At 36.4% G+C, this 21,791-nt stretch overlaps 3 protein-coding genes, 1 long non-coding RNA gene and 1 other non-coding gene across 11 annotated transcripts; 3 read left to right on the forward strand and 2 right to left on the reverse strand.

Moving 5' to 3' along the window:
- Positions 1-216: 216 nt before the first annotated feature.
- LOC124294560 (putative nuclease HARBI1) lies at positions 217-2,347 on the forward strand. Its single transcript, XM_046740318.1, has 4 exons — positions 217-1,080; positions 1,193-1,489; positions 1,611-1,819; positions 1,918-2,347. The coding sequence occupies exons 1-4, from the start codon at positions 814-816 to the stop codon at positions 2,210-2,212; spliced, it is 1,068 nt and encodes a 355-aa protein (XP_046596274.1). The 5' UTR covers positions 217-813; the 3' UTR covers positions 2,213-2,347.
- A 1-nt stretch (position 2,348) lies between these two features.
- LOC124294561 lies at positions 2,349-3,136 on the reverse strand. Its single transcript, XR_006904449.1, has 2 exons — positions 2,700-3,136; positions 2,349-2,592 (listed from the first exon to the last, which is right to left on the reverse strand). It is a non-coding gene; the product is annotated as an uncharacterized LOC124294561 (long non-coding RNA).
- A 2,720-nt stretch (positions 3,137-5,856) lies between these two features.
- Positions 5,857-5,948, forward strand: Trnai-uau. The gene is given in 2 exon segments: positions 5,857-5,894; positions 5,913-5,948. It is a non-coding gene; the product is annotated as a tRNA-Ile (tRNA).
- A 366-nt stretch (positions 5,949-6,314) lies between these two features.
- LOC107225119 (probable 28S ribosomal protein S16, mitochondrial) lies at positions 6,315-7,771 on the reverse strand. Its single transcript, XM_015665460.2, has 2 exons — positions 6,924-7,771; positions 6,315-6,708 (listed from the first exon to the last, which is right to left on the reverse strand). Exons 1-2 carry the CDS (start codon positions 7,050-7,052, stop codon positions 6,400-6,402), a joined length of 438 nt encoding a protein of 145 aa, XP_015520946.1. The 5' UTR covers positions 7,053-7,771; the 3' UTR covers positions 6,315-6,399.
- Positions 7,720-20,754, forward strand: LOC107225123 (protein lingerer). Of its 7 annotated transcripts, XM_046739469.1 has the most exons (16): positions 7,790-7,875; positions 7,953-8,111; positions 9,568-9,769; positions 10,246-10,612; positions 10,697-10,960; positions 11,365-11,558; positions 11,646-11,939; positions 12,051-12,368; positions 12,542-12,982; positions 13,157-13,381; positions 13,592-13,796; positions 13,892-14,097; positions 16,069-16,278; positions 16,369-16,491; positions 16,611-16,886; positions 16,969-20,754. In XM_046739469.1, exons 3-16 carry the CDS (start codon positions 9,635-9,637, stop codon positions 17,218-17,220), a joined length of 3,510 nt encoding a protein of 1,169 aa, XP_046595425.1. In that variant the 5' UTR covers positions 7,790-7,875; positions 7,953-8,111; positions 9,568-9,634; the 3' UTR covers positions 17,221-20,754. The 7 variants fall into 7 exon arrangements, with proteins under 7 accessions (XP_015520951.1, XP_015520952.1, XP_046595425.1 ...); XM_015665465.2 differs by lacking the exon at positions 7,953-8,111 and having other exon boundaries at positions 7,720-7,797; XM_015665466.2 differs by lacking the exon at positions 7,953-8,111 and having other exon boundaries at positions 7,746-7,875.
- The last annotated feature ends 1,037 nt before the right edge of the window (positions 20,755-21,791 follow it).

Consider the following 21,791-nt stretch of genomic DNA (forward strand, 5'->3'; position numbering starts at 1 on the left):
TCTCTTTTCATTAGTATCCTAACGAAAGTGACATTTCTAACGGTAAAGCGTGGTATTTTCAACAGAGATCATGCATGAGCTGCTGCTCACGCTCCGGATTCACACGCTGCAACAAAAATTGAGCGCGAGGCAAATGCGAGTGGGCAATTAAAAATGTTCTAAAAGTCCAACCGCGTAATCTGTCCTTCAACGCGATTACTATGGCCGGTATTCATAGTCAGTGCTTAAGACCGGACTCGAATAAGACGGTCTTATACGAGGCCTTAAGATGGCGTTTGGTTCCATAGACGTCAAACAAGACGGTCTTGAGACGCGGCAAATAAGACGGTCTTCATCAAGTCGGTCTTATTCGAAGCGTGCTTACAAGGTTGCATAGTCCAGTCTTATTTGAAATAAGCATGGTCTTGAGCACGCAACGTTTCATAGTCAATTAACGCAGTCTTATTTACGTATCTTGATCAAGTCGAGTTCGGACTGCACTTAAGCAAATGCTTGTTGCCTAAATATTACTCAATTGTTCTGATGCGTACGAAATTGATAATTACGAATTGTTTGGAAAATATTATATTCGAACAATATAAATTAACAGGAATAGATTGTGAAGGAATGTTTGGGAAAGTGCAGCTGGGACGGGATTATTTACTGTAAAAGGGTAGCAACGGAAACTTGCAATTGAAGTAGAGGTTATGAGAGCATTCGCTTTGAAAAATTTGTGAAGTGAAGTGAATAGTGAAATTCTACTGACATGGCGAATATGCAAGATATGTTTAATTTCTACGATCAGATCGAAGAAATGAATAATATGATTGTTCAATGGTCAACGTTGGGCCGAATGACGAAGACGAGGGTGAAGTACAGCGAGCTCCGAAGAGATACATCAGAGATGGTCAAAACCCGTTCGAGTTTTATTCCGAGCAGGAGTTCAAACGGCGATTCCGATTTTCAAAGGATGGTATTATGTACGGAATACTACCTAGAATTGAAGCTGCCTTAGTCAGTGCCAATAATCGTGGTCTACCAATTCCACCTGTCATGCAATTATTAATATGTCTACGATTTTACGCTACCGCTAGCTTTCAAGTAAGGATCATTGTGATTATAATTCCTGACATTCTACTGAAAATATAAAGTGATTTCATTGCTTCCTGTGATCATGGAATAAATGATTGCTAATACATTTTGTACTGTACAGCTCGTCAACGGAGATCTGATGACTATATCGCAGTCTACAGTATCGAGGATAATACACAGAGTATCGGCTCAAATTGCATCATTGATTCACGCAATTATCAAATTTCCTAGTACGGAAGCTGCTATGATCGCAAACAGAGATCTATTCAGACAACTTGGTGCACGCAGGGAGGGTATCGGTTTACCTGGCGTTGATGGCGCTATCGACTGCACTCACATTCGATTATGTCATACGAAATTTGCAGACCTGCAGGAGGTTTATAGGAATCGTAAGGGATATTTTTCCCTCAATGTACAGGTATGTCGCGTTGGTGATAACCGTTTACAAATACCATAAGTTGCAATTAATTTTATCTAGGATACAAATAAACAATACTATTCTATGAAAATCGGTACTTTTAATTTAAATGATACCACAGGCAGTTATCGGACCCAATATGGAATTCTTGGATGTGGTTCCGGAATGGCCTGGAAGTAACCATGACAGTCAAATATTCCAAAATTCACGAATTTACATGCGGTATCATGAGAGACAACTTACTGGAACCCTGGTTGGAGATGCCGGCTATCCGTGCTTGCCATTTCTGCTGACTCCACTGGCAAATCCAATTACAGATGCTCAACAAAGGTAAGATAAAGATTATCGCATTACTTTAGATTTCGATAAGTAGTCATAAAATTGACAAAGTATACATGTGTGAATTAACCAAGTCGGTATCTTGATAGGTATAACAACGTACAAAGCAGAACAAGGCAAATTGTTGAAAGAACATTTGGAGTTTGGAAGCGACGTTTTCCTTGCCTATCCCGAGGTTTGGGAACCAAATTGTTGTGCTCTACCACAATTGTTGTAGCTTGTGCCGTACTACACAATTTATCACTAACATTGGATAATGCTCTTCCGGAAGATAATCGCATCGAGGAAGAAGAAGCGGATGAATTGCCACCTCAAGCACCGCATTGGCAGCCTGGAGAGGGTTTTGCAATACGCGAAGCTCTAATCGAACGGTTATTCATTTAATCAAAATATATGTATATCAAGTTAATTTAATTGTAAAGACTAATTGATTTTAGAATGAATATACTCCAAATATTTAATAAAATTGAATTTAATCTGTACAAACAGTTAACATTAGAATACATATTTTACTCATAACTTATCATTGGTTCTCATTTTATTTTTAAACCCCTCACTTACTCATGAAAATACTGATATGTACGTAATTGTACTAAGCGTCAGTCTTATAGTTACGATAATACTTATGAAAATTTGTCTACGTAAAAATATTCAATACATTATAAATACAGCCAGTAAATAGAACTAAAGTTGCTCTTTTGAACTTTGAAGATCAAAGGTTGTCCCTTTCACGCGCATTTTTTTGCAAGTCTGCACCGGGATTCCTTTTAACATATCAATACAATTTATTTATCAATAACCGGTATAGAGATTTACATAATGATATAGGTTAAAATATGTGTATATAAAAATTATATACACATAAACATACACTATAAAATTCTTTTTCTTCTTCTTCGTTTTATAGCTATACACCCACTACAAAAAATTGCACGCGATTTGTTCCCGTTTTTTAGTTCCTCTACGTGGCGCTAACGTTGTTGTGTTCATAAACTATAAAAATACTCAAGAGCTGCATGCCTATACGAATATCTTGCACAGGCTGAGAAATAAAATCCGAGCATCTTATTGGGGGATACATCGGAAATATTCCGAACATAACCGAACGTCGAATAAGACCGTCTCAAGCTCAGTCTTCGTCAAGACGGTCTTGAATGAAATAAGCTAGCGCTTGAGACCAAATTCTTGACGAAGACCGTCTTGTTTTCCGACTATGAATACATAGCATCTCAAGACGGTCTTGAACGAATAAGACGATCTTCACCAAGACGGTCTTAAGCACCGCCTTGAGACCTGACTATGAATACGGGCCTATAAGATACCTGCAGTTATATTTTTACGAGAAACGTTGATAGCAGCGCGTATGTATGTAATTGTTAATTTCAGCACGACCTTCTGGACTTCTCTATTTTGTAAAAATAAACTTTAGCAAACTGTCGTTTTTGTTTCTTATTCGATATAATTTTTTTGGCACTAATTTTACTTTGCTTTTGATGCCGATGTACAAAGTTAGATAATAAAGAATATTTATATATATATATTCTTTTGAAAAGTTCTCTGTCCTCGAAGTAACTTCACTTTCACGAAACTATTTGAATTATGTTAAATTCCTTACCACCGTCTTGTAAATGAACGACCTGTATGTAGTTTAAAAAAAAAAAACACTGCACTCTAAAAGTTCTGTTTCAGCGGAAACTGCGTATGCTTTGGCATTGGTTTGAAAAAAAAAAAAATTTACAAAGTGAAATTCTGCTACCCCGGTAACTCAAAACCGCCTGATACGAAAAAATAATTCATCAGAAAATATCATTAATCTATAACAACAATAATAAATGTAACATGTGAGGGTTTATTACTAATTAATACAAAAATGAGTCATCCGGTTTTAATCAACCCTGCATTGTTCTGTAGTATGTAAAATTCTGCTGATGATTCAAGGCTATTTCCAAGTACTACATAATTTAATATTAGAAAAAAAGTTAGACTGAGCATCGTTTATAAAAGAGAAGTACTGCCACTAGATAATTGTACGAGGAAAAAAAAGGTCGAGCCTAACTTTGCTCTTCTATTTTCAACATCCTATAATAATTATTTTGTAACAATTCCGTGGTAATATAATATCAAGTTCATTCCGTTTTTAGACTCAAGTAGTTCGTATCCGATGTACCGTTACTTTGAACTCTGCATACCAAATTTTTGGCCAGAAGTAAAAAAGTGTACTCCACACGATCCACAGGTTTGTAAATGTCACTAGCGCGTACAGTCGTCACTAGGCGTAATTATAATATAATATAATATACAATTATAAGGAATTATTCTGTCAATGCCTGTAGCTGTGTAATCAGTTTATAGGAAGGGGACCAATTTTGCGGGAATTGGTATATCTCGCGTTTTTACAATGAGGAACGAATACAGTTCACAGATAAGTATAAATTCGATCAAAAATGCTACTGACCTCCAAATTCTATTCCTTTCCGTCTGATACGCATGGTGACGTTCGAATAGTTTTGTACAACGAATGATTAAACGTTACTTATAGGTATTACAAAACTATATTAATTAGTATGCCGTTTCATCGAAGCCGCGAGGGTCATCAATCTTCACTGTACATCGGTCGTAAATTCTTCCCCTTCTTCGAGAGAACGAGAACCGTTATCATTCGTTGATGGTTCCGATCGTCAAAATCCAGACGTACGAGATGGGAAATTTGAATCACCGAATATGTAACTGACAGTACGTGCAGATATTTATCACTATATTGAATTTCAGCATATAATATACGGTTTCATTCACTTAAATAGGTACGAATAACGGCGCGATTAGGAGGGTGAGACTGTCGCTTAAAGTCTGGAATCGGACGAAATTTTTATAATAATCTTTCGTCATATAGACACTGCATTATAGCTACGAGAATATAAGTTTATATAGTGCCGTTATGCCCTTGTTTGGAGTTTCGAACATAGGTATACACTTTCCTTTCTCTCTCTCTCTCTCTCTGCTTTATTCCAGTATATATTTTACACACATGAAAGAACTGCGTCCTGTTATAAATATTATATCATATCGCTTATTTTACACAAGGGCGATCTTCCGCTTTATACTGGTAACAGCGATGCCGTTTCAATCCAATGTTGAACTTTCATCGAGGGCGCAGAAGATTACGAAATTATTAATGGTTGATTCATTCACAATATATAGGACACGTTGACATGTCTTTTTAGCATTAAAATCATGGTACATAGTCGTAATCGTAACTCGGTCAAGTTGATTATTTCTTTTCGAAAACGTTATTACCACTGCTGGGTAAAAAATGTTTCGATAGATCCGTTTAAAATGAAAAAACGAAAAATGCATTCTAAAACATAATTTAAATGGGTAAATGTAGATGGTTACATTTAGAGTATTTAAAATGTTAAAAGCAATATGCCGTTTAAATTTTAAATGAAACCATTTATTTAATTTAATTTATTACCATTAAATAAACCAAATATTATCCAGCAGTTATTATTAGTTAAAATAAAAAATGAAAACAACCGGTGAACAATTATTATCAGTACAAGTCCTCAGGTGTAAAACAATGTGGTGCAATGATTTGTAACCGAAAATTCTTTCTGTATTCATAATACTTTAAATTGTGATACGTGGTTCAATAACCGTTTAGTCATCATTTATGAAAGAACATTCAAATCGATAATCGAACGTCCGCGACTCGCGCGAATATTATTTGAATTTATTCACTTTTTTCACGTGTATTATAGTTTTAATACATATTTTACATTTCAGACTTTAGAACACATTTACTATAACTATGTACACACCTCTCATGTGAATAGACTGATACATATATAGATATTCATGGCATGTTATATACCGCAGTTATATTACCGACTCACGTGCCGCGATATATTTCGGATCGTTCGAAATGAGTTTGCGTGTATGAGTTCAGTTTATACCTAAAGTACATTCGTCTTTATCATCAAATCACTGTCATTGAGTTAACTCATTTGGTAAATAGTTAACACGCACAATCCCCAGTGGCGCAATTGGTTAGCGCACGGTACTTATAAGACAGTGTTCGTGAGCAATGCCGGGGTTGTGAGTTCGAGCCTCACCTGGGGAATTATTTTTGTTTAATTTCATTTTTTTTTTTTTTGTTACACCTTACCCTCTCATTTACGCCAACGAAGTGATATTCTTGAGCGAATTGAATTATTTGCTAATCTTTGGTTAATTAACAATTGAGATCTTTGTATAATTTGATTTTATGTTTCAGTCGGCAGGATTTTTCAGTACAATAATGAATAATGAGGGGTGATAATAGCAAAGATAATAACAAAGATAATGCACTGTGAGGCCAGTAAAATGGATGTAGCAATCGCATCTCCTTTCTTTGATAAAAATCCGAAGAAACAATTAAAGGTACACGATTAATGTTAAAACTAAATCAGGATTATGGTAAGAATATCTAGGATTCTATAGACAAATATTTCATTCATGTACATGTTTATTAGCACAATTTTTATCATCTACAGAATATAAAGTACCTATAATGTAATGTTAAAATTAATCTATTAAGAATCTTTTGCCTCTGTTTCTTGCTTCGCAGATTCAGCAGTAGCAGCAGCAGCAGCAGCAGCTGCGGCCTCGGCATCTGCAGCTTGCCTGTTTCTCCAAGCCAACATATAGGATCTCGGGTGAATCGGGAAGAATCCGCTAAGGCCAAGTAATTCTGCCACAGGTTTTGACATTTGGGCGCCGTTAGCAATCCAGTATTGTATCCTTTCAAAGTTGAGGGAGACCAATTTTTCATTCCTTTCATTTACAACCTCGTCGAAAGTTCCCACTTGCTCGATCGGCGGCGCACGGACCTCTTTGAAGGACTGTAAATAGTAATGTTAAAATTATTGGGTGCGAGACAAGAGACAGGTGAAGATTAAGAATTTGTCGAATGAAAAGTACAAAGTTTTTTCACCAAAATTCATCAGCCCGCCGATGAAACGAGCCTTGATCTTTTGGTATGACGAAGCGATGGATATTGTGCAAAGATTTATAAACTCCTTAATAATCAGGTTAACCTATCAAACATCGTTCTCACCTCCATAACAACGATGTGGAAGAAAGGTCTGTTTGTACAGCCGTATCGTGCGAGTCTGATAACTTTTTTTGCATTCTCAGCAGTTACTATTCCAGTTCCGGAAGCGGGGTGCCATGGCATCTTCGGCATTTTGATGCTGTTATTTGCAGGTTTGTAAAAACTCTATCAACTATCCAACGTAACCTGACGTATCCTCTCTAACTTCGCGCGAGGTGATGTTTGATCCGCAAAGAGGTTAAGTTCAAACTTAAGATACCTAGTTCAAGCCAAACAAACGTTGCGTAACGTGTATCGAATCTAAACGCCGGCAATATCCGCAATTACGTAATTTCAAATGCCGTAAGAATTTCGTCGTAAGAATTTAAAGCTTGTATTGTATAAAAAACTTCCTCCGTAGCCGCGAACAAAAGTTCGGGCATCGATACGTCTATGCTTTTTCGAGCGTTTTCCGATTTTTTTTTTGTCCATGGAATTTTACGATTTCCGTCGACTTTTCAGTGCAGTGGAATTCCTATGTTTCGTTGTAGCATTACTGCTAATTACCAAAGAATTGTTGAAATTCCATCGTTTTAAAAAATATATGCATACCGGTGTCCGTCGATATTTGTCACCGCGATTCAGGCATGCCCACGATTAATAGAAAATATAACGGCAGTTACGACGATTTGGATATATTGCCTAGCAATCGCAGATTTTGAAACGGTTCGAAAATATTGAATTTCGTATTTGCAAATTGTTGCCTGTGTTGCCGTTGACGCCGCCACGCGGCGCGCGCATCGATGTTTCGACGGTCGCGTCGCCGGGGGGTTAATGAGCTTTGAAGGGGGGAGCCTGGGGTCACGTGACCGAGCTGCGTTTTGAGCGCACTAACCAGGTACGGTAAAAATCGTTGTTTTTTCGTGATATTCGCCCGCCGCCTACGAGAATTAAGACAATTTGTGATAGTATAAAGGTAGGGAACGTAGAAACGTGAAAGTTGTGCATTTCACGGGTGTATTTCTCCCCTTTTTTCGACGGTTTTTTCATCAGGTCTTCGGGTATTGATGGTCGAGCAAGATGATGGGTTGACAAGCCTTGTCTGGGAAATGGCGTCTCTCGTCCACATGGTTGGATAAAATTGCCACTTATTTCTATCAATTCGGCACGTATATCGTAACGGATCCTTCCGAGGGCCCTTTCTACACGATGGTATCGATTTTTTTAAACATTTTTTTCCAACCCCCGTACCAACAACAGTAAATCGTGCAAGTTTCTTTTGTGTGCATCCGGGGATCGCCCCAGCGTTGCCACACGTCAAAAAATCTCGTTTTTCACTTCACCATTTTCCATGAAAATTATTAACACCTATAGACTTGAATTTCACATTTCAAGACACTTGATAAACGCACTTCAGTTCATCGTGCGTTTCGTACTTTTAAACCTCCCAGGATACTCAGCTTCGTTGTAGCCGTAGAGTCAACCGCCTCTATCTGGACACAGTAATCTATACACTCTCAACTTCCATCTTTTTAGATATACTTCATTCATTGAGGTAAAACAACCAATCGAATTTGCTATAACTATACCGTTTCATATTTTGTTTCTAGATAAATCGTCAAGTCTGAACTTGACATGTATACAGATCAACCAGTGTGTCGGTGGGTCTTAAGATTTAGAATATCGTCTCTCAATAGCTGAATTATTAGCAATGTAAACATGGCACGTCACACTTGCAGTAATGTGAGCATGTTTGCTATCTTTCAACGCCTTTACATAGGCGTTATGATATTATCGATAAATTTTAAACACCAGACATTACTGCTCGTCAGACGTGTTGTAGGGTTCTTTTTACGCAGGAAATACCTCTGAATCATAACATTATAATTAGCGGAACGAGATAACAAAGCATCATTAACGTAACCAGTCGTTCATTTGCAAGGTGTCTTGACAACCTGAGGAACGTGGAAATCTCAGAGGTTTCGATTTCGCAGGGAGCTCTTGAGATTTCCATAAAACCGTATCAGAAAAGTTTGAATTTTCAAACAAAATTAAACCACACACATCTGTAAACACTGCTTGTAGAATTTTGGTACAGACTAATAATTTTTAGTGAAATAGTACACGTATCAATGCCTCAATACTATCATGACATATAATAAATCTGCACCATATCATTTCAGTCTAACAAAATTTGAGCCTGAAATTTTTTAGCGATACATATTTCTTGTGCTCTCCAATTTCCTTTAACTAATTTTCTTCACCATAGTTAGTTGGAAACAATATTTGGATTTCTAGCTCAGAATTTGAATATCTAAATATCTGTTCAAATATATTGTCGTTAGTTCATAATTGAAATGTGGTGCTAAGTGTGGATGAAATTGATCAAAAGGGAGAATAAATGAATTACGATACAAGTTTTTACTTTTGTAATAAGGAAATTTTTTATCTAAATAACCCAAAATTCTAAATTTTCCAGCCATCGGATGTCCAGTATTTTGAATCAGCATTTTTTTTTAAATTCCAGGACGACATTGAACTACAAGTTTCAATTTATTTGCAATAATGAAATTGATTTGTGTAATTAAATTTTGATTAATGTTAAGGAAACATTAGATATGTATTACATCGCCTTTCATTAATATAAATTATGTTCTTGTGGTTTCAGATTGTAAATAGTGACTGTACATAGTGTGATAGGTGAGTGACATAGGTGAACGAGGTTTTAGTTGGCAATGAGTGCAAGCAACAAATCGTCGGTGCCCTCCGGCGGGAGAGGTGCCAATAAGAACAAGTCATCACAACAACACAGCAAGTCTGACCATCATTACTCTAAGTCCACAGACACAGCTAAACACGACAAAGCACAGGTACATGGAATAAATATCATATATATTCTTATGAAACATTAGTGAAACATGAGTTTCAGTAATAACTTTCAATCATATTTTCACTATTTCCTAATGTTAAATAGCTACCTAGGTAACATTTACTATTCAGCAGATAGTTGCTGAATCGTAGTGTTAGCAGCAACTTGAGTTTTCAATCCAAATTATTGATCGGAATTTCAGGTACATAATCATAGATCGATGCGCAATATGCACACGTCTATAGATGAGTTATAATTATAATATAACTTGGTGAATATGTTCTTCTGAAAAAAAATATTTCACCGTTAACTGCAGTCCTTATCTCCTGTAAAGTTTATTACTCGTTGCACAGGATGAATTGCTCAAATCGCTAACAGCTTCAACTACTCTTTTATGTATTGAGTTTGCACAATGATTTTGAAAATTGTCTAAACCCAGTTTTCAAATGGCGTTTTATTTAAATTTTCTTGTTGCAGCCTAATACGGACCAGATGCGACACGCACAAATCATTGACACTCGGATGGCTGGTGGGGAGGATCCGACTCTAAAAGAGCGCATAAAGCAAGTCATGGACATGACGCGCCGTTCTGAGGACGAAGTGGTGCTAGCTTTGCATGATTGTGACGGCGACTTAGATAGTGCCGTGAATAATCTGCTTGAGGGTGTCACGCAGGAATGGGAAGTAAAAAAGAAGAAGACCCGCCAACCGGGAGGCTCAAAGCAGAATGCTGATCAATCAGGTGGTCAGGACGATGGTGGGGATTGGGAAGAGAGACGTAACCAACGGGGCGGTGGGCCTCCACGTTTGCGAGGACGCGGAGCAAACCATGACAATCGTGGCTGTAAGAATTACCCATTATTTCAAATTGACAAATGAGAATACCATTAAATTGTTTAATCATTAATGATTTTCTTGCGCGTCACAGGGCGTGGACGAGAAAATAAAGAGAATGAACGAAACATGGAAGATGGTAGCCGTGAGGGTGGGTATAGCGGAAACAGACGTGGCAGAGGTGCACCTGGTCGGTCAGGGCGAGGTGGTCGAGGAGGTGGCAGGGGTCTTGGACCCCGTACTTTTGCCAATCGAGGTGATAATGGCTCAGGTGCAACAGGGCACAGCTTTAGTCGACCAATTGACACTTGGACTGGCAGTGAAGAACAGCAACAAACAGTTCAGGAGCCCAAGATGGGTAAGATTTTATTTAAAATATCATATATTTAGCAATTTCAATATGAATCAATGAAGCCTTAATCAACCATAAGAAAATTTTAGCCCTGTAAGTGTCCAACATTCCGTGAAAATCTGGTTATATTCTTGAATTTATTACTTCGCTGAAAAATCTTTCAGAAATATACTGGAATTTTACATTTTTCTTGACAATTCCTTAAATTTTTTGGAACGATTCTTATTCATTGAAACAAAATAAAGTATCAGTATCATTTAATTGAAACTTTCTCAACTTCCATCTACTATAAGTGATTATCAAAAAACGTGTTTTCGAAAACTATGCCCTTAGCGTTGAGAAATATTTGGAATTTTTCACGTCACTTTAACTGAAGACTGCGTAGTAAGAATAAGTTTTCATGCACATAGATGCCTGGAATAATCTCGAACCCACTGAAGATTGGGATAACGAAGAATATACCGGCTCTCTAGCAGATACAAAAGTTTTTACTCCAAGTGGTGGTTTGGCTGAAGCTACGCCTGGCGCAGAAGATCCTAAGCACCAAGAAGTTCAACCTCTACAGTCAACTCAATCTGTTAAACTGTCCCCATTGCAACAAGATGTAAGAGACACAAACTTTAGGAAACTATCTTTTAATATGGAATCCGCTGCTGTAGGTTTCCCTTATTAATGGGGAATTTTTTATCAGGAAATGCCCAAGTTGTCAGATACTCCTATCCAGCAACATCAGCAGCAGTTACAGCAGCAGCAACAATCCATGGTCTCTCAGCAACAGCAACAATCCATGGTCTCTCAGCAACAGCAGCAGACGCAGTCGATGTTGAATATGCCAACTATGCAACTACCTCAACAACCTCACGTCTCGACTGGAGGAGTTCTTACAGCTGCCCAGAGTCAATATTTTACACAGCTGACTCAACAAACAAGTGAAAACTTGAAGGCAGCCAATCAAGGCGCGTTCTCATCAACGATGAACAGTCAGGTAAAATTTATGATCTATTCAGTAATTGACAACATTGCGTTTTAATGAACAATCGAAAAATTTATTTGCGCATATTTATCAATTCTTGATCAATTTGTTTGTGTTTTCCAGCCCCAGAGGCAACCAAAGCAGCGACCCCGAGTACCTCCTCCTTCAAAGATCCCGGCCACCGCAGTTGAGATGCCTGGCGATGCTGTGAACAGTGGTATTGGATTTCTCGACGTGCAGTTTGGAGCATTGGACTTTGGAACCGATGCCGGATCTTTGGACGGCTCTGCGAACGAGAAATACAATGCTGCGAATTCAGCCACGCCTGGGATAGACGTAACTCCATTGACAAATGTCACCAACCCTTCAAATGCTCCAAATACTCTGGATATCGAGACCAGCCAGACAAATACTAATCAGTATAACGCTACATCGCAAATGGTGAGTGTATACATGTAACAAACAGTTTAATGTATGTTTTTCCAAATTAACCATGTCAGATTTACATGTATTGCGCATGCATCCTCAGCAAAAGAGAGAGAGAGAGCTAATTTGCTGCTTTGATAACTTCCCTGTGACCTGTTGTAACCTTGTTTCCCTGTCCCTGATTTCAGTTGTCAAGCAATGATAGCTTGCCAGTGTCTAGTGACCACTCTCTAAGTTCGCAAAGCGGTTTTGTCGCTCGTAGTGGCAATAGTGCTCCTTCTCTGGATATTACCAAGCAGGACTTCTCCTCCCAGGTATCTCCAGGGAACACACCTGGATATGGAACAACTGCTGCCTATCAGTCTCAGAAGACAGCTTATCAGCCTTCCAATGCGACACCAAACAGCTACAATGCATACTCAACTAGTACGCAATCGACCCAATCATCATTCCCTGCACAATCTGCTAGTAACAGTAGCAGTTACTCAGCTACAGCAGCAGTCACCCAGGTCTCTGGTTACAACACGTCATCCTCTTATTCCCAAAATAATGCCTCCACTTTCAATCAAACTTCCCCAGCTGCTGTCGCATCTGCGGCATCGACCTATAGCCAAAATACAACTAATCAGGTAACTATATTAATACTCGGGTAGATCTAGAGTGGTTTCATTGCTGTGAATTTGGAATTTGTTGAATTTCTTTTTCTATTTTAATTCACATTCCTGCATTCATCTGTCGTAATATTTTTCCAGGTGTGCCTAGTAATGTAACGATGTTTTCTGTTTTTTTTTTTTTTACTTTAGGTATTTCAGCCAGCAAGTGGTTACGTACCTGCAACAACGTCTCAGTATCAGTCGCAATCTGTAGCCACTAATACTGCGGCTAACAGTAACTCAGGTTACCAAGCAACCGGCTATCAAGGCTCCTCTTCATTCCAATCTACCCCACAGGCTTATCAAAATTCTGGAGCTAACTTTACGTCACCAATGACTCAAGCATCTAGCGGCTATCAAAGTGCAACACAATCGGTAATTGTCGCTAAAACATCTAAAATATTACTTTATGCAATTGCAAGCATAATTCATATCCTTTTCTTTCATTGCAATTAATTCGTGAGAACTAATGCTCATAAATGACGATTTAGTTATTGTTCCAGTTGAAAAATCATCCAAAATTTGAAAAGATTTTGACATGCCGTTGTGCAAGTTTACTTTTATTTCTGTCCTTGCTGTTAATAGGTTTACGCCAGTGCGTATAGTAGTTATGGTACCCAACCACAGACCGGGGCTCACAATCATAAGCTCAACAGTGGTACAAATAAGGATTCGCAATACGATGGCAGTGCGACAACGTCCAGTAATTCACTCGCCACGACAAGTGCACCAGCTCTGGGTCTTCCGACTACAGCAAATAGTTCGCAAGCAAAAGCAACTAGTTCAAATGGTAACTTTGCCACACCTGATTTACGCAAATTGGTTCAGACCTCGAGTAAGATTTAGTTTTCCAATAATGCGAAATCGAATGGAATTTTGTGACAGCTGTACCAAAGAGCACGTCAAGTGGAGTCGTGACTGGCAGTGGCAGTGGGGCTGGCAGCATGACGGGTGGTAGTGCTGCTGGAAGCATGGCACCAATTCTCAGTCATCAGTATATCATGGGCCAAGGTGTTCCGTATGCAGCGTTCCAGCAGCCAATGTACAGCTACGAAGATTTGCAGCTCATGCAGCAGAGAATACCACATATGGTCAGTGTTGAATGCAAATTTCTACCTTCTTTTTAGTATACAGGCAAATTGTACTTTTTCTCTATTTTTCTTAGTTGTCAACCTGTCCCGATATTGTCATTTCTATATCCATACCATTTTGACACTCTCGTTAATGGTTTTTACATACTTCAAATAATTTATCTAAACCTACAATCGATTATATGTCTATTATCTTACTATTAATATTCGCGGTGTCTATGCAAGACTGTGATCCTTGACTTCGATCTTCAAAAGTTGAAATTTCGTAATTCAGATTTGCTTGATCCGATTATTTCTTATAGTAATTCACCTAAATACTTTACGGGGTTTTGAGTACAGTGTCAACATTACGAAATCAGAGAATAATACCTATCATGAATGTTTGGTAAATTAGTGACTTACATAAATATAATACAGAATCTCATGATTTACATGCCAATATATTAAAAATACTCCACTCATCGTGCATATTAAATTACAAGTTTGAGCATTTCACATGTAAAACTACATAGAAACGCTAGGAAGTATATAATTTGTGCGGAATAAAAGTTTCTGTCATTCAAATATCACTGGTCTCTCGTCGAATATCGGAAGGTTTGGTATCGTACGATCATTTGGAAAAGGAATTAAGTTGCCCCGTGATACTTATTTGTTTTGGAATAATGCTAGACAGTTTATAATACAAGGATTTACAGCATGCTTGCAATGTTGGAATTTCATTCAAAGTGCTGAATTCACAGCTTCGCATAGATACTTCTAGTATTTATTGAATCTATGTCAATGCGTGTAGAATAAAAAACAGTATAACAGGTATTGTGCTCAAAACCCCTTAATACGAATGATTGTTCTATTAGAAATTGCGACTATTTTTACTTTAGAGATGTGCCAGAAGGACAAAAACCATTGCTTTTAATGTTGCAATTGCTGAATGTTATAATTTTTGTACCTACTGCTTTCTATTGAGAACTGAGGGTTTATTCAATACTAGATAAATTACGGATAATGATTATACTTATTAAAATTATTGAAGAATGACAATAATTACTATTAACTTGGTGCTTGGTAGTTGCTCGCTCGTATTTTTATTTGGTAAAAATTATTTGGTATATATCTTAGTGTGGCATCACGAAGTTTATTATTCTAGTTTCTGGGGGCTGACTTAAGTAATGATAATCAAATATTTAATCTCGAACCTGCGGTATTATAAAGAGTGAATTGAAAAACTGTATCATCAATATACAGGGTGATTTATTGGTTGCTGAACATAAATGCAGAAAGAAGGTCTCACTTGTTCAAGGATAATGTATCCAGCAACCAACAAATGACACCGTATGATTGATATGCACTGGGCGAGGTGAAAAAAATAATTAATCGATGGTAGATTGAATTTTTGTTATATTCCATTGCCCATTAATTTGATCAGTATTGTCATTTTGTAGTACCGCTATGCTTAAATTGTGAATATTTTTTCAAGTAATCTGATCTTTGTATATCTAGGTGAACCATCAATTTCGAAATAAATCGATGGCAATATTTTTTAATCTTAAATTTTACAGTTTTGTACAGTTTAAGAAGCAATCTTTTTCCACATTAACTTCAAACCAATGTGTTTCATTTCATTTCATTTCATTTCATTTCATTTCAAACCACTGCCTGGCGATTGATTCATTAATTTTTTACTTAAATCCAGTGTTCAATTTTTAAGCCTATGATTAATTACTTTGAATTTTAATTCTTCGATGCAATGCCAATTTATCGACCCTATTCTTTGGCAGAACCATGGCATGGCTCAACTGTCAAATAGTACTTATCCATCCAGTAGAGCCCAAACTATTAGTAGAACGATGGCTAGACATCATCATTGGTCCTAATTTAGTTGGCATAAACCCTAGTTTTAGTTAGTCTCCTTGTATCTGGAGTACACAGTGTATGCATGTAGTTTTGTGTTTGGCCTCCCTGACTAACGTGCAGCCCACTACTGGTTACTATGACGCGGCTCTGGGCTATCAGACGACTGGTCCAGCAACGAGTCTTGGAGGAGGGCGCGGGGACGCCTTGACTGGCGTCCAAGGTGTTCAGGGTGTTCAGGGCGTACAAGGGGCCTATACCAGTATTAGTGACGCCAGGTTTGCCAGAAATGATAGCAACGCGTCGCCAGTTCCCTCAACTATGTCTCAGCAGGTAAGTTTTCCTCATACTCTAACCGAATTATGTATTCAGTTATCACTTCTTCACTCTTCTGGTACTGAACTTGAATATTTACATTTCAAGACTGCTACGCAGCATCAGCAACCGATGATGAACCCAACGTTACCACCTGGATACGCATATTTTGCATACGGTGGTGGCATGATGCCTGGAAGTTTTCAATATGGAACGCCCGCCATTTACCCAGTGAGTGTTGTGAACTCGTTTTGTATGGGTTTTTATCATTCTTGCGATATAATTATCTAAATACCTCTGATAGAATAGCGTTTTGTGCATTTTTAACATACGATTTTCCTCGATTGTAGCAGATTGCTGCAGCTGGAAATGCAGGCACAAATAGCGGCGCATATAGTGCAAAACCAGGTAGCTATGGGTCTGGTTACGGTGGTGGCGCTAGTTATGATGCTTTGGCAAGCGCTGGACCAGCTGGCGAGTATAAAGGTGCCAGCAGCGGTTATACAGGTACACAGACTGGCAAGACTGGGACGTCCACTGGAAATACCAACTCCGGAGGATCTTCCGCAACTGAAATCAGTGCAACGATGTATGGAAAGAGTCATGTTGCACTGAACAAGGTTAACGTAAGTCTACGTGGAAAGATGATAATTCACGAACCGCACCTTGTTTCAAGGCGTTAGGAGAATAAGTTGTTTGTTTTTTCAGTCATATGATAAGCAGACGTTCCATTCGGCCACTCCCCCCCCATTTGGGTTAGCTGGAAGTCAGAGTGCCGCTTTACCAGGTGGTTACGGAGCTCCGCATTTGTTTATTCCCACAATGCCACATCAGCTGCATCAGCCCTTACATCAAGATAGTGGCAGTACCACGGGACAGCGTTCTAATGCAAGTTCCCAGAACAAGGCTCAAGCTAAGCCAGGAGGTTACAGTCCAAGCTACTGGGCTGGTGGTAACTAACCTTAATCAGACGTAATACAGTTAGCATAAAAAAGGAAAGATTGTTCAATTCACGTCGTCACAGATTTAGATAAGCTTTAACGATCTACATGAAAGGAAAAAAAACCAGGTCTAGACCAGATTTTATATATACAGGATATAGACGATTAAATAACTGGATTGTAATAAGACTTGGAAAATAAAAACTCGAACGAATTATATGAATTGGGGGATAAAAAAACAAACATAATAAAATAAAAATATAAAAACTTTCCAAGGAATGGAAGAATTAGACAATTCGTTTTGTCTCATTAGTGAGAGTTAATTTATAGACGAATTTTTTTATACATAATTACAAAGTAAGATGTATAAATATATATCAAGTGCTGTAGGCTATGAAACGTCCTAAAATCAAGAACCTGTGTTTGAACATTTCAGGTACGCTGAGATATATTATCATATAAACTTAGTGAAGATCAAAAATTCGTACATCTGTTGAAAAAATATATATATATATATATATATGTAAACATACGTACACACACGTTGTATTCACTTAAATATTATAAAAACAAACTGCATTTATAACTAAGTAAATAATCAATTTAAGTAAAAGGAAAATTGAAAGAAAATTATAAAACTCCTAAAAATCACAGCTTGTTTTCTACAAATCCCCATGATTTTTTCATATCGATAATTAGGAAATGTTTATATATGTATGCATACAAATTTTAACACGAATACACAATTTTTCACTTAATATTATAAACGCTACCGAAGAGAAAAACAGGGAGATAGTAGGCGAATAAAATAATATACTTCTCTTTTCTTGGAGTGAACTTGAATATATATAAAGATTTTATAAGACATAAGCTGTATAAATATTATTAGAGATTACCGTCTGTAAAACGTGTTACGAATGATACTAAAGATCGATAAACAAACATAACGATAACTCACAATATTAGTATGATATATATATATATACATACATACATACATACATATATATATATATGCATGTATGTATAGTATAGTATATATATATATCAGGACAATTGTTTAGTTCTTCCATTCGGCGTTACGACACCTCACGATTTTTCAACAAGTCACTAAATGGCAATGACATGGTCACTGCCCCTTATGATTTGTTAGAATTCCCGATAAGTTCAACCCAACATCCTTGTACGCGGTTGTGAAGGTCTTACTTATAAAGTTATAGATCTTATGTAATTTACAACATGAATTTGGTTCAGTGGGTTTTCAAATCGCTTTTGACAAAATGAGAAAAACATTTTTAAAATACTAATTTAATAAAAATATCTGACTTCATAAACTAGTGCAATTGGCAATTTTTTTGCGTTCAGAGCCAAAGGTGATAATATAAAATCAATAAAACTGACCTACGCACTTTACTGTCTTAACCGTTAACTCGCATTCTTAAGCAATCAAGGCTGAATTCTATAATTTGATGCACCCAATGAAACGAAACAAATGTTTACAAATATCATTTCGCCTAGGATTTCACAATTTCATCACCACTAACGTCAGTTTTCTTTTCCCGTTAATTCCTCATTTAATCATCAGTATTCGAAGTATACTTGTCGAATATTATATAAAATTATTATTTGCGTCATTCTCAGTGCAACGTTCTTCAGAACTATTTTTCATTTTTACCAGCATTATGCTGCAAGCAAAAGTAGATATACTCTAAAGTTATCCGATTCTTAGAATTTCTCAATTTATCTTGATAATTCTAGTTGGCTATTAAGACGCCTGATTAAAGTGTTTTTAAAACGCAATAACCAAATATGGTCTGAGTAAAATTGCTAATAAGGTATTGTTACTGTAGATTATGATTGTGTGTATTTAATCATGAGAAAAAATTGAAGATACAAAACGGTAGAGGATGGTGAACATTTATTTTGCCCAAGCAGCAAATTTCTACATAATTACTTTACATGCACATATTTAATTTAAACAAACAATCATATTTCTTGTTATGTATTTTATTCGATTTTTTTCTGTTCTTACGTTTACGTTCTATTGAATCTACAACACAGCTGGTCTATTGTATTCATTATCGGTCCCTTTATCACGAGTCACTTGACCAAACATTTAGACTTACCCTAGCAACAAAAAAACAACAATAAAATTAAACATCAAATTTATGCACAAATAAGGGACATATCTTGTAGATCTGTTGGGGATAATGATTTGGTGTGTACATACATACATGCATACATACATTACGACATCGGATTCTTATTGCTATACGAATGCCACTGTATATGTATGTAATTGAGTATGATCCATAGTTTAAGCGATGTCCTCTCATTGAAAAACGTGAACCACGTTTGTTTGTCAAATTAAAAAAGTGTTACTATTCTTTTTTTCATACGCTCTTAAATTCTTTAACGATTCTCGGTCAAGTCACCGGATATTTTTCCGTTTATTGAACCATTAACTTTTCTCTTTTTTTCATCATGAAACGTATATAACTAGCTTTGAAACGGACGAGTAAACGTTTTATTTAATCTTAGCGTCGTTGTACTATAGTTGAATAAAAATCATCTTGTACTATTGCAATACATACTGTGGTTTCTAAAATTCTAAAAACATTACTTTTCTTTTCTTTTTTTCTGTTTCTATTTTTTTCCTTTTGTTTATAGAGTCATAAATGTTAATTTGCATCTAAAATCGATCAAAGGAAATGTCATTTCTTGCAGAGACAGGAATACAAGAAATAATTTTAACATTACACATATATAAATATACATAGACTGAAAATCTATCATGGGTGCTACAAAATTCGGACGTACTCGCGTAATGTCGATTGGGTGTTTTTTTTTCCAATTCTTTGTTTTTTTTCTGTCCCACGTTAAATCGCAAATCCCTGCCCGAAAATTCTCTTCAAATGATGTTCAACGTTTACAAAATATATATATACACATATACATATATATATATATATATACACATACACACATACATATATATACATATGTATATATGTATATCTAATGATTCAAAGTAACGAAACATCATTGATACAAAGTAAATAAAAATCATTGTAAGTAATTTTTCGTATTCATGTATACATACATAAATATATACTACGCAGACCGCAAGTACGGCAGATAAGAAAATGAACATGACTTGGATACCTGTACCTATACATATAAAATACACACGCAGAGCGTGAAAGAACGATAGGTAGAAAGTGAGAGTGGCAAATTAATAGCGTGCGGTAGGTAGAGGTAGAGAGAAGCAAGCAGTTGCAGAAATCGCTGGGGATCCAATACAGACCGTGTACTAAAAAGTACCCGAGAAGATGACAGACACACCTTATATTTTGATTTTAGGATATTTAAGTTTATTTTCATTCGTCGTATATAAATATGGTGATGACGATGATCTTAGGACGAAGTATATTAAGTATAAACGTACGAGAAAAGAAAGAAAAGAAATTAATGAGAAATTAAAATTTCAAAAAAAATAAAATAAAATAAAAATAAAATAAACGACAGAGTAACGGGAAAACAAATGATATGACAAGAAGAGGCAAGAGTAAAAAGCATTCGTTCTCATAATAATTATTATACCTTGATAATTTTTGTATTTTTGTCAAACGTTAAACTGGATATGATGATCGAAAATGCAAAATGCATTGCGCCACTACTGCTAACTACATACTATAATTATTAATAATAGCTACTACTGTGTATAAATATGGATATCTAAGAATAAATGTATTAAAACTACCATATACCTGAAATCGGTTGGGTTTTCATTAAACGCGTATCGTTATATTATACATATACATATACATTATCCATCCGTCCAGCCGACTGCTCAATGAAATTCTTTTTAATGTACTGATTTCGATTATACTTTATATTTTATGTATATATCATAAAAATTTTAATCGACATTTGAATAGGAACGTCATTATATGGATTAGACATAGATAATGTTACAAATTACTTGTTACAGTAATAATTATTCAGCTAATGAGTTGAACTAGTTATTATACATAAATTAACGAACAACAAAAAAAAAAAAAAAAAGAAAGAAAAAAATGAGAGACAAGAGAAGAGAAAAAAATACACCATTTCGTGTTACCTCTAGCTGATTATTCATTCGTATTTACATAAATCAAGTGTAGCTTGAAATGAACGTATAGCAATAATACATGATAATTGAAAATATATGATAAGGTAGAAAAATAAAAAAACCCACTTATATAAAATACAAAATAAACCAACGTAGATCTAGAAGGATTTGTGTCATATCCTAATCTATCGTTCTGGGTGAAAGAAAAAGTGGGATGACAAAACTAAATTATCATCAACGTTTTTTGGTCGAACAACTTAATAATAGGGAGTAAATTGTATAACTCGCTCTTGATAAACTCGCGTGTATGTATGTATGTGCGTAACTACGTCGACTGGTATATGCGACCTACATATGCCGAGCGCGGCGATTAGTTCATATTATAATTTCAAATAGCGGATTGTTGTTTCTGCGCGTCATAAGTGGGCCGAAGTTTCAGTCTGTTTCAGGTCCTTGCGCTCAAGTTTTTTTTTAAT

Source organism: Neodiprion lecontei, chromosome 5 (assembly GCF_021901455.1).
Source record: "Neodiprion lecontei isolate iyNeoLeco1 chromosome 5, iyNeoLeco1.1, whole genome shotgun sequence".
NCBI classification, from domain to species: domain Eukaryota; kingdom Metazoa; phylum Arthropoda; class Insecta; order Hymenoptera; family Diprionidae; genus Neodiprion; species Neodiprion lecontei.